Source organism: Lupinus angustifolius, chromosome LG20 (assembly GCF_001865875.1).
Source record: "Lupinus angustifolius cultivar Tanjil chromosome LG20, LupAngTanjil_v1.0, whole genome shotgun sequence".
Classification (NCBI taxonomy): Eukaryota; Viridiplantae; Streptophyta; class Magnoliopsida; order Fabales; family Fabaceae; genus Lupinus; species Lupinus angustifolius.
The window spans coordinates 6,343,576-6,356,127 of NC_032028.1; the positions used below are offsets into that span (position 1 = coordinate 6,343,576).

The 12,552-nt window shown below is 34.3% G+C and overlaps 1 protein-coding gene across 2 annotated transcripts; it reads left to right on the forward strand.

The window, feature by feature from the left end:
- Positions 2,542 to 12,057, forward strand: LOC109336244 (putative lysine-specific demethylase JMJ16). Of its 2 annotated transcripts, none has more exons than XM_019572718.1 (13): positions 2,542 to 2,765; positions 3,821 to 3,940; positions 4,015 to 4,379; positions 4,509 to 4,580; positions 4,816 to 4,893; positions 5,015 to 5,518; positions 5,626 to 5,847; positions 6,259 to 6,420; positions 6,713 to 7,081; positions 8,263 to 9,679; positions 9,779 to 9,885; positions 10,341 to 10,538; positions 11,209 to 12,057. In XM_019572718.1, the coding sequence occupies exons 3-13, from the start codon at positions 4,065 to 4,067 to the stop codon at positions 11,527 to 11,529; spliced, it is 3,765 nt and encodes a 1,254-aa protein (XP_019428263.1). In that variant the 5' UTR covers positions 2,542 to 2,765; positions 3,821 to 3,940; positions 4,015 to 4,064; the 3' UTR covers positions 11,530 to 12,057. The 2 variants fall into 2 exon arrangements, with proteins under 2 accessions (XP_019428263.1, XP_019428262.1); XM_019572717.1 differs by having other exon boundaries at positions 3,821 to 3,929.

Sequence of the window (12,552 nt, forward strand, 5' to 3'; positions counted from 1 at the left end):
TAAGAGAATATGTATTTTTGCTTGTTTAACAAGCAAGCTTCTTACATGAAAATGATGTAACATTTTCGATGACACATTCTCGATTAAACCATTCCCGAGTATTGTTGGCTAATACCCGGTCGGATAATAAAAATCTACCGGTTTCAGTTTACGGTTAGAACTTCAAAACACGAAATTCGGAATGAAAAATAATTAGAAATGCGTTCTGGACAAACTCAATGTCTATCTTGACTTGAAATAATATTTCAAAACCAATGGCGCAATCAAAATTCGATTCTGAGCTACATAACTCAAGAACACGTTATTGGGCCGAATTCGAGCGAATTTTGGCCCAATAGCAGCTCAAAAACTTTTTCCGTCATAGAAAATTATGAAAATTTATCAAAAAATAGGAAATCACAAAACAAGACTAACACTCAAATAAGGTTTAGTCTAATTCAATACCGATTAATATCTAAAATTAATCGTTATTAAAATAAATAATTAATAAAACATACACAGAAAATTCACGGTATTACAAATATCAACAACATTTACATAATTAAAGTTAGTTACCTATGTAATCACTCAAGTATGAAGTGATTTAAGTTATGATAATATTTTTTGCATATTATTTATGCAAAATATTTTATTATAGCTAAACCTTATTATTGGATCCCAACTATATAAGATTGAAAATTTTGATACTACAAAGTGGGTTGTCTCTTATCACTTAAACTAATCAAAATAACCTACACTAACATCTTCAAAGCACAAAATATACCCATTTGAAACAAAATTACTTATAGGCTTAAATTGGAAAACAAAATAAGTTACGTTAGAGGCAAATCTCATAATTTGACAACAACAAAATCTAAAAATTGGCCAGGACATACATTTATCATCATATTCAGTCAACCTTTCTATGTAATGATTTTATGTTTTTTACTTCATCTTAATGCACAAGTGTGATTGATAAACCCAATTGTTTATTATTAATTTTTTCAAATATCAACACCTAATTAATTACATACCTTGTTATCAACAAATAAAGTAATAAAATATTATAAATTAAAATATATAAAAAAGGCACGACCTTGAAATATAGTTTAAATATTTATTTTACACCTAAAGTACTTACACTTTAATTAATTTGTGGTTTTTATTATTTATCATTCATTATTATTTTATATTTCTTCATATATCATCTATTTTAATCATTTAAAAGTTACAGAGTGAATGCCTAATTTTATACGTTTTTTACATATTTTAAATACAAAAATAGTAAAAGGTTAAAAAAAAAGTAATACGGCCATTTTTGTGATTTTATAAAGTCAAATAATTAATTTTACCCATTTATGAGTATTTCAATAAATTTTGAGATTTTAAAAGTCAAAAATGAATTTTTATCCAAAAATATGTTCTAGTAATTTCTAAAGTTAACATAGTATTTTACTCGACCACATATTTTATAAATTGACACCCACAAGCTTAAAACCCAATGTAGTTGTGTTAATCTAAGGCTCCTATATATATATGTTTGACTTTATATATGTAAAATTAATATATGTTTAATTACAAATTTGTATATAAATACTTATATATATATATATATATATATGTTTTGGGCGAGTTATAGTCGAGTTCGAGTTACCCGAAACTTGACAGGTTCGAGAATGATATCATTTTTTCAATCCTACTCAATTCAGATTGAGGTTTTGAATTTTGGGTTCAAATTTGAGTAAACATAAATCCAACCCCAATCCGATTTTTTGTCATTCATAGTTTTATGTACTACTTTGTAATGATAGTATTATAATTATCTATACTAGCGTGTCGACAGACACTTCGTGTATGCCGACCCACATTCTTATTTTATGATATTAACTATTAAATTTGTATTTTTTATTTTAGAGAATTATAATGTTTTTTATTAATGTACTTCATGTTATAATTTTAGTATTTATTATAATCTCTAACTTAAAATGATATGTATTAATTATAGTTATCTAGGATTATATAGTTTTACTTTAGAAATAAAAAATATTAATGACAAAATAGAAAAATAGAATCATGGTCACAATTATTTCAAGTTTTGGCTTTATATATAATATAGATATAGATAATAACTCCTTTTAACTGTCCATGAATAATCTTTTGCTATATAAAAATAAAATTTCCAAATCAAACCTCTCTATTAAGTTTGTATTTTGAATAAAGATCAATACAATTTTTTTAAAACCAAACTAAATCTTAATGATCAATAAATTTCAGATATGTTACTAGTATGGGTATTAAATATATGAGGACTAATGAATTTATTATACAGTCCCATCAGAGTTCGATTTTTTAGAGCAATATTTGTTGAAATACTTTCTAAAATTGATTAATTCTTTAATAATAGAGTGAGAGAATACTATTAGTAGTACCAAAAAAATAACAACAGTTTTATCAAGTGCATGCAAATACAAAATCTATACATTCTATCAAGTCAAAGCCCGATTAAGAAACCCGAAAAGCAAAGTAATAACAAACCAATATATTATACTTGGGCTCAAATACTTTAAACACGTTACACTCTTTCAACTTTAACCAAACAAAAAAAATTGAAAGCCTAAAATATTATAGGATGCAGATTTAGCTATGTTGCTTCCTCTATCATCCTTTTAGGGTTTGCATAGTTTCAATTTATCTTCCAATTCTTTATTCCATTATATACTGCCATCTATAATTACGACGAAATTACACGTGTTGTTTTTGACCTATTCACATTATCGCGTAATAGGGTATGATTTTTTTAATTAGAGTAGAAATTAGATTGATTATATTAAAGTTGACTAAAGTTTCTCTTGATCATTTTAATTATGGTAATTTGTTTGATTTTAAATGCAATTAATAATTCCAAATTATTGTGGTGTAGTGAGAGTATTATGAGGCTTGGTTTGTTATTCATATAATGATAACTGAAGCTTCTGGAGATCTATTGATTTTTTGGATCTTTTAGGTTTATGTTTGAGATTCTGTGAGTTTTTTCTTAATTGTTTGTAAAATTTGATATCATAATCTGGCTGATGGAATGTAATGAACCAGGGATTTAAGTGTCTTGAAGTTAATATTACTTTCTATTTTTTTATTGTTGATAAACTTGGCGTTGTAAAATTAATAATGTGTGTTTACTTGCTAGAGTTTATGGTGGATGTATTTTTGGACCGAATTTGATCGACATGATAGATGGTACATTTATGTGCTGATTTAACTAAAGACAGCTGAAAATAAACTTTGAAGCATGCCTTGATCCTTATATAATTCTAACCTAGATATTTATCATCATATTATTATGCTTGATCTGGAGTTTAGGTGAAATGTAGTGTGTTCTGCCCCCTGAATATCTGATGCTTTGCAAATGTGGTGATCTGAATAATTTTGGGAAAGGTTACTGTTAGAACCTTGTTTGCATATGTCTAGTTTTGTAAGCATGCTTTTTGTGACATGATGGTATGAATCTATTGTATGTGTGTCGGTTGACTTGTGCATTTAGATGATGAGCTCTCCTGCATTGAGTTCAGCTCTTCATCAGTCCTATGTAATCAAACAAGAATATCAACAAATAAGAACTTGTTGAAGCTTCAATATGCCTTTGCTTTCTGATCCACCATTATGTTTGGAGAATCCAAATAAACTTTTTGAAAATCGTTATAATTTTAGTCTGATATTTTTTCAGAATAAAAATTAATAGTAGCACTTTTTGACTAATTAGAACAAAAAATGAAATGTTAATATACTATGTTGCATGTAGTTGTGTTAATCTAAAGCTCATTGTTTATTTTTTGATGTGTATCAGGTTGATGCTCTCCAGCTATTTATGACTTTACCGAGACCTTGAATCAGTGGTAGTTAAGAGAACCAACAAATTTCCCATTTGTCACTTCACAAGCAATCTTCTTATCAGAGTAAGTTCAGTAAAACCTGGAATAGATCATTCTTTTTTTTCCACGTGTAGATTATGACAGTATGCTGACTCCCTAATTCATGCAGGGAAGACAATTAAAGGCATCATTGATTATTGCCTTTTGCTCGAGGTTGCGATGGGGACCGAGCTCATGAGAATATGTGTTAATGAAGATAGTGATGACTTTCCATCTGTCCCACCAGGATTTGAGTCATATACAGCTTTCTCACTGAAGAGGGTTGATGACAATGAGAAACAAAATGATAAGAATATGACCAGCTGTTCAGCCTCTACTGGTGCTTCTGAATCACAGTCCACTAAGGTGGAAACTGATGTCCATGTTAGTGATACTGCAAAGGTTCCTAGGACTCTTCGACGAAGACCATGGATTAACCATGGGCGATATGAGAATAGTTCGGAGGAAGACTCTGATTCTGTGTGCTGTGATCAAGTTCGTCTTTTCTTGGTTCATTTTTTGTTTTTGGATGCCTAGACTTTTAATATACTGTACTTCAGTTCCTAAATGTGAGAGTTTACTTCTGGTTACCAGAAATTTTAATATATATGAATGTCAATGCAGAACTTCTCCTCGAGACCTTGTCTACCTAGGGGAGTTATCCGTGGATGTCCCGATTGCAGTAATTGCCAAAAGGTTCTATTTATATTATACACGCTTTATTTCTTTCGCTTATTGTTTGTCAATAGAAGTGGCCTAGTTTACTATACAATCTATCAGACTGATTATTTAGTAACAACAAATGAGTTGAGCCTGTGATCTTATCATATATTATTGAGGCCACTTAATCTAACCTACAAATGAAACTTCACTGTTTTTAGGCAATTTGTTTTTCGCATGATGGGTGACTGACAATTGAAGTCTCTAACAGGTTGTTGCCAGATGGCGACCAGAAGATGCTCGCAGGCCAAATATCGAGGATGCTCCTGTTTTCCACCCCACTGAAGAGGTCTTGAGCTATTGATAGTTCTTTTTGCTTATTTGAACTCCGCTCCCTGTTATCGACCTGTTTAGTTCTTAAAGTTAGCTCTATTGCAGAATCATATCTGAATTATTTATATTTTTTCCAGGAGTTTCAAGATACTTTGAAATATATATCAAGCATTCGCTCCAGAGCTGAACCATATGGAATTTGTCGCATTGTTCCCCCATCTTCTTGGAAACCTCCTTGTCCTCTCAAGGAAAAAAGTATATGGGAGGGTTCTAAATTTGCTACTCGTGTTCAGAGGATTGACAAACTTCAGAATCGTGGTTCAATTAGAAAGATGTCAAGGATTCAAAGTAATACAAAAAGGAAAAGGAGAAGATGCACAAGAATGGGAGTGGAAAATGGCATCGGAAATGTGGGATTTTGCGAGGCTGAAAGTTTTGGGTTTGAACCTGGTCCAGAATTTACCTTGGAAACATTTCAGAGATATTCGGACGATTTTAAGACCAAATACTTCAGAAAATATGAGAATGTAGAGCACTGCGGAGCAAATACAACAATTTCAAATGGCACTTCAGAGCCGTCTGTGGAGAACATTGAGGGTGAATATTGGCGGATGGTTGAGAGTCCTACTGAAGAAATTGAGGTCACTTTCCTTATAATCTCAGCACTTTGCTGCTTCACAAAATTGTTGCCCATTAACTGCACTTGGTACATGTTCGTATGCTTACATTTTTCCCCATATACTTCTAGGTTCTTTATGGAGCTGATCTGGAAACTGGGGTTTTTGGCAGTGGTTTTCCTAGAAAGCATAGTAATGCTTTTGCTTCACATGAACAATACATCAAATCTGGCTGGAATTTAAATAACTTCGCTAGGCTACCTGGATCTCTACTCTCTTATGAGAGCAGCGATATATCTGGTGTTTTAGTGCCATGGTTGTATATAGGAATGTGCTTTTCCTCCTTTTGTTGGGTAAGAATTGCATTGTTCTCTCGTTTTCTATCATCTAATTCATGAATTCTTCACCCAATCCATGCTTATAACCACTATAGTTATAGTTACCATTTGTTGTTGTTCATATGGGCCTATGCATGTCCATGTTGTGTTTGTATGTTTTGTTATAGACTACTTTCTATTTGTATGCCCTTCAGGGGTGGTACATGATGTTGTGAGTGTGTGTATATGTGTGAGAATAAGGGGGCTCTTATAGTTGATGTCTGTACCTTGAGTCGGTTGTTAAAATACACCAAAACTATTTGTTTTGTGTTTATTGACAGCTAATTGAAGTTGTGTGTCTGTTTGTATGTCAGAAAAATTGCTTAGCTAGCACCTTTGTTTGTTGCATCTGTTTTATTGTTTCTTATTGATGGATTGTGCTTACAGCATGTGGAAGATCACCACTTATATTCATTGAATTATATGCATTGGGGTGCTCCAAAACTGTGGTATGGTGTCCCTGGAAAAGATGCTTGTAAATTGGAAGAGGCCATGAGAAAGCATATGCCTGAGCTTTTTGAGCAACAACCTGACTTGCTTCATAAACTGGTTAGTAAAAGATTTTCTTCCACTGCACAAATGCTTCTTGCTTCACCTGCTTTTCTTTTCCGTTCTGTTCATCTTGTTTATTTTGTCTGTTAGAGAGGCAACAAACAAGATCAAAATGATTGTTATGCTTTCATCGGGTTTGGTGAAGTTCTATCTTCCATTTACTACCTTCTTTCAATCATCTGTACATATCGATATTAATGCCCACCACATAAATGGCTATGTTGGATGAGTATGTTTCTTTCTATGATATGTATTTATGTAATGCCAGAAGTTCTAATTTTACTTGCAGATCACCCAACTTTCTCCTTCCATCCTCAAGTCTAAAGGAGTTCCAGTTTATAGATGTGTCCAAAACCCTGGAGAGTTTGTTCTTACTTTTCCTCGAGCCTACCACTCTGGCTTCAATTGTGGCTTCAACTGTGCAGAGGCTGTTAATGTAGCTCCTGTTGACTGGCTGCCTCATGGGCATGTTGCTATAGAGCTGTACCGGGAGCAGGGGCGCAGAACTTCTATATCCCATGACAAGCTGTTGCTTGGGGCTGCAAGGGAAGCAGTAAGAGCCCAGTGGGAGCTTAATTTGCTGAAGAAGAATTCTTTGGACAATCTACGATGGAAAGATGTCAGTGGAAAGGATGGCCTTCTGGCAAAAGCGCTGAAGGTAAATTCTGCCTCCATATTATGAGGGGATGGTTCTTATGATTATGTATTAATTTATGCTCTGATGATCTTTAGATAGGTATTGCCTTAGATTAGCCTTTCTTTTACTTTAAAATGATTTTACAGCTGTTAAGCTTGCTTTGCAAGCTCCTTTTCCCTGCTAATAAAACTAGGCCTACAGTGACAGAGTACACACTTTTCCTCTTAAATGTTTTTTTCCTTTCTCTTCTAGTTTTACAACCATGATAAGGCAATTTGTGGCTAATTTGTTTTGTGTTTGCTGCCATATGAGGCATATGATCTCTCTTAGGAGTTTCCACCTTATTTTTAAATTCAATGTAGATGATTTAAGTGCTTTTGGGTATATTCCATTTTTTCATATCTTTGTTCTGTATCACCTTGTCTTCTGTATTATATTTGTTAATTGTTGGGTAAATTGAAAACATAAAGTGGTATGTTGAATTTAAATGTTCTTTGAAGAAGATTTTTGTCGGTGGACTGGGAAGATATTTAATTTACATATATGTGAACAAGGAATCTTTCACAGACAACTGAATAAATGGAAAAAGGAGAGAAAAAATCATAGTCATCGATTTCTATGGTGTTTGCAATTGTCAAGGACCATAACTTCTCAAAGCTTAAGCTATTTTTTGGAGATCCAAGAATGGTTTTTATTCTCTAGCATGTTCCTCACATAAGAGTTCTCTGGGCAAGAAATGTGGACAATGCTCAAACCCCTTAACATTGTACTGAAATTAAACTTTATTAGAAGAATGGTGGTAGCAAGGATTGAACTCCTGGCCACTTCTTCATAGAGGCATTGAAACCGTGTCAAAGACCAACCCTCAAAGTTGAACCTGCTTGGTGGAGGACCCAGATTTATTTTATATCCCTAACACACTTTTCTTTAAAGAAGTTTAGTTTATAACTGGCACGGTATTCAGGAGTCAGGATTTGATTTCATTGAGTTTTTATTTGGCTTCTTGGCACAATTTATTGTATCTGAACCAATTTATGCTGTCATTTCTATTTCCTATTCCACAATCTCTATTTGGACGCCATGCCATGTTGGTTGGCATGCACTCTCTGTAGAGACTAGAGGCACATATGATTGGTACCCCTTTATTGAATTTTAACATTAGTAATCTCCTATACTGATATTTTTGTATTTTTTCAACCTAGGCACGTGTTGAGATGGAACGGGCAAGAAGGGAATTTCTTTGTAGCTCTTCAAGGGCATCGAAAATGGAGAGTAGTTTTGATGCTACAAGTGAAAGGGAATGCATTGTTTGCCTTTTTGATTTACACCTCTCTGCAGCCGGTTGTTGCTGTTCCCCAAATAGATATGCTTGCTTGGATCATGCAAAGCAATTTTGTTCTTGCACATGGGATTCCAAATTCTTCCTCTTTCGTTATGATATTAGTGAACTAAATATTCTTGTTGAGGCACTGGAAGGAAAATTAAGTGCAGTATACAGGTGGGCGAAATTAGATCTTGGTCTGGCACTAACTTCTCATGTCTTGCCAGGCAAGGCAACAATACACAAGGAATTGAGTTCGGATTCATCAAATTTGTCTCATTATTCCAGGGGTATTGTGCATAAAGAGGTAGCTTTGCATCCATCAAATAAATTTATTGATGATTCCTGTTCGACAGATGTCCCAATAGATAATCAAACACGTGCAGCGAAAAGTAAAGATCAGAGCTATCTTCAACAGAGGAAATCAGCAGAAGCCGTGTCTTCAATTCACACGAAGCATTTGTTAACAACTAATAGCTCAAAACCTACATGTGAGATGGCTAATCATAAGAACTCTGTTAATAAAGAAGGATCTCTTATTTGCGGATCAAAGATGAGAACCCCCGGTTGTCAATTTTCTCAAAAGGACCTGTCAGGTGAGAAAAGTTCACTTTACAGACATGACAATGTGATACTTCTTAGTGATGATGAAGGTGATGAAATTAAGATGGCAGATTCAAATAGAAGGAAGGAAAGTTCTCGTATGGTTACAGGTTCTAGAGATAAAGCAAGCCCATGTAACAATATAGAAAATACCAACTTGATCATCCCTGTGACAGATGCTGCTGTGATGGGTGAAAAGAATGGTCATACATTGCCTCGTGGAGATATGCGTTCTGGTTCAGCTCAGCTTTTGCACGTGAAACAGGAATGTCATGAAAACAGAGGACCAAATCTTGCTTTTGCCTCTGTAAATCTTAACTGTCATATAGGTCATACAACTGAAGAATCAGTTAGAAATATTCGAGCTTCTTCAGCAGGAGAGGCCAGCCATCATTGTTTGGAAAGTTCAGATAATTCACCTCTGAAGCCACAACAGTCTGGCACTACCAAGGCCAAGAATGAGGATATTCATGAAAAGCTTGGAGAATGTGCCACTTCTAATGTAGCTGACAACGTAAAAGCTGTTAATGTAAACCTTTCTTGCAGTCTAAACAATTTCGAAAGGAATTCCCATCAGAAAGGTCCTCGTATTGCCAAGGTTGTTCGGCGTATCAACTGCAATGTTGAACCTTTAGAATTTGGAGTTGTGCTTCCTGGAAAGTCATGGTGCAGCAGTCAGGCTATATTCCCAAGGGGTATATATATACTTGGTCTAATGCATTGCAACTTCAATGAAAGTGTTTAATTTGAATATACATATTATATATTTATGCAAATTAAAATGATTGGTGCAGGATTTAAAAGCCGTGTTAGGTACATAAGTGTTTTAGATCCATCCAGTACTATGTGTTATTATATTTCAGAAATTCTTGATGCTGGACGTGCTGGACCTCTATTTATGGTACTTTCTGCCCTTCACCCTCTTCCTTTTTAGACAAGCAGTAGGCTTTTGTCATGCACTTGGTATCATAGTATGTGTTTTTGTCAATATCTCTGGAAAAGCCTTTCATTATTTGATGTAAATTTGTTGATACACTTGGAAAGAAGCCCCCTTTTGCTAGCGTCTTGCTGCTTTTTACTCCTGATTATGCTGGCATATGTTTTGATAGAAAATTCTTGACTCCTTACTTTTTACTTCAAGATGGATATTTTGCTTAACTACAAGACAGTCTGGGTATCTAATTTTCAAAATGAAGTTAGGAAGAAAATGTGAACTATTGCTTAATTCCTGGTCTGGTAGTATGAAATTGAGATTTTAATTTTTTTGGTGTTTAATTGAAATGAAGTGATGTTAATGATTTTCACTTGGAATTGGGAAGAGTTGATGTGGCAGTTACTAAATTATGTTCTCCCCAGGTTTCCTTGGAAAATTGTCCAAGCGAGGTTTTCGTTCATGTTTCACCTGCAAGATGCTGGGAACTTGTAAGAGAGAGAGTGAATCAAGAGATTGCAAAACAACACAAGCTGGGAAAAAAGGGTCTTCCTCCTTTACAGCCTCCTGGCAGCCTTGATGGCTTTGAAATGTTTGGGTTTTCGTCTCCAGCTATAGTGCAGGTAATTTTACTGATCAAAACTCAGTTATAATTCAAAGCGGTTCATTGACATTGGCTGAAAGAAAATTATGTATTCCTATTCTTGTTTCTCCTCACATTCCATGGACGATGTCTAGTAATTAACTAATTATGCATATAGCAGAAATTTGTATAGCTTCTTTTTTGGTTGATCTAACAGCGAAGTTCTCCTATCTTTTGAATGATCTGAGATCATACCAAATTTCTGGGTGATTTGGGATTAAATTAAACTGTTCACAGTTAATATTTGAGTTGTGGTTAGGGAAGTGAGTGAAAACATTCTGTTTTTGGGGATGTCTCTTTTGTAGCATCAAGAACCAAACACACTCTTAGCTAGTTTCAACTTTTCCCTTCCCAAGGGCAAGTGCAAGTTTTCCTGCCTCAAGGTTTTTGTTTTTCAGTTTCCTTTGTGAATTGAACAACACAAAGACCTAGTAATGCAAGGTTTAAATTGCCACGTTATGTCTGGATATTTAACATATTTTTTATTAACCATTGAGCCTTCATATAAAATTTTTCAAGCTAGTGTTTTTAGAACTGCAAACTTTTTCCTGGTTTGAGCTAGTTTTTTTTTGTAATGTAATGTCCTGTTTGATTTTCTTACATGGACATGATTTTGATAGCTCTATTATGTATCTGCTTTCTGTCACCAGGCAATTGAGGCACTAGATCGAAGTCGAGTTTGTAATGAATATTGGGACTCCCGACCCTACTCCCGCCCTCAAGGGCAGATTTCACGACCCCACCAAACCAATATAAATGGTGGAAATGGTGCAGGAGTCCTCATAAATCAGCACTTGCCCATTGGAGTTGTTGCAATACTAAGAAACCTATTTAAAAAAGCCAATCCCGAAGAATTGAACTCATTGTACACCATTCTTAGTGACAATAAGTCAGCAACTGGCCAGATGCAAATTGCGCAACTTCTCAATGAAGAGATTCACAACTCAAAAGTTCACAACCCTCCTAGGTGATGATTGATTATTTGAACTGAATTGTTCACAAGCCCCTAGCCTTTTCTAACTTGTAAATTGTAGGTCTACTCAGGTTGCTCATCCAATTTTAATGCAACCTTAATCTTTGGTTTCCCCCCACCTGAATCAAGGTTATAGAGAAAGAAAAGAAAGGAAATAATATTGAGAAAGTGGTAGAAGTAAGGCTATTCCCTTAAAATTTTGCTTAGTTCAAGTGCCAGCAGTGGAAAATGTTACTGCCACTGTATCTGATTTCATATGAGACTCTGAAAGGCCAAGCTAGGGGCCTTCACATTCACGATTGTTTTCTGGTTCATATTTTGTACAGTTTTTTTACCAATAGTATCCCTGTCATATTTGTAAGACTAAGATCATGGGGATTGATCAGGTGACTTAGTTGAGGATTCTTCTCAATAGTGTTTTACTTCATACAAATCAATTTCAGGATTGAACTCAGAACCATGGACTTTAAAGGCACTTGAGTTGAGACATGCAGTTTGAAACAACCAGGGACATGCTTTGATTTGACTAATTGAGTTTGAAAATAGCTTTTCACTAAAATGAAGCTGTTTCCACATAAAAGAATATATACGTTTTCTTTCAATCACATTAAGTTGATTAGTGACAGCAACTAGGACATGCTTAATAACTTTTAACCCAAATTAAGGATGCATATATATATAATGCAGGAATGATGCATATATCTATTAAGACCACTGTTCAGTAATGTAAATCTCTAGCTAGCAGCTTTATGCCCTTTTCCTTATGCATCTAGGAAGACAAGCACCCATGCAAACATTTTACCTTCTCTGGCAAAAGACAATCCAAGAGGGTGAATTTCGGCTTAGATTGTTTGTTTTGTGATCGTTTTATATTCAAATCCTTGAAATAATTTCTCTGAAACCGAAAGTTCTTCCATCATATGTCAAATATCATGAAACATTGATTTTTATTTCTACTACTAGTAGCTATTAATTATTAATTACCATGTTGGTGATTCTAATTACCATTCCTATGAAAAGA

Excerpts from the sequence above, each read along its gene's own strand:
- LOC109336244 (XM_019572718.1), top strand. The coding sequence starts at position 4,065 with ATGGGGACCGAGCTCATGAGAATATGTGTTAATGAAGATAGTGATGAC. Across the intron at positions 4,581-4,815 it reads ATTGCAGTAATTGCCAAAAG|GTTGTTGCCAGATGGCGACC; the intron begins GTTCTATTTATA and ends AGTCTCTAACAG. Across the intron at positions 5,848-6,258 it reads GCTTTTCCTCCTTTTGTTGG|CATGTGGAAGATCACCACTT; the intron begins GTAAGAATTGCA and ends TTGTGCTTACAG.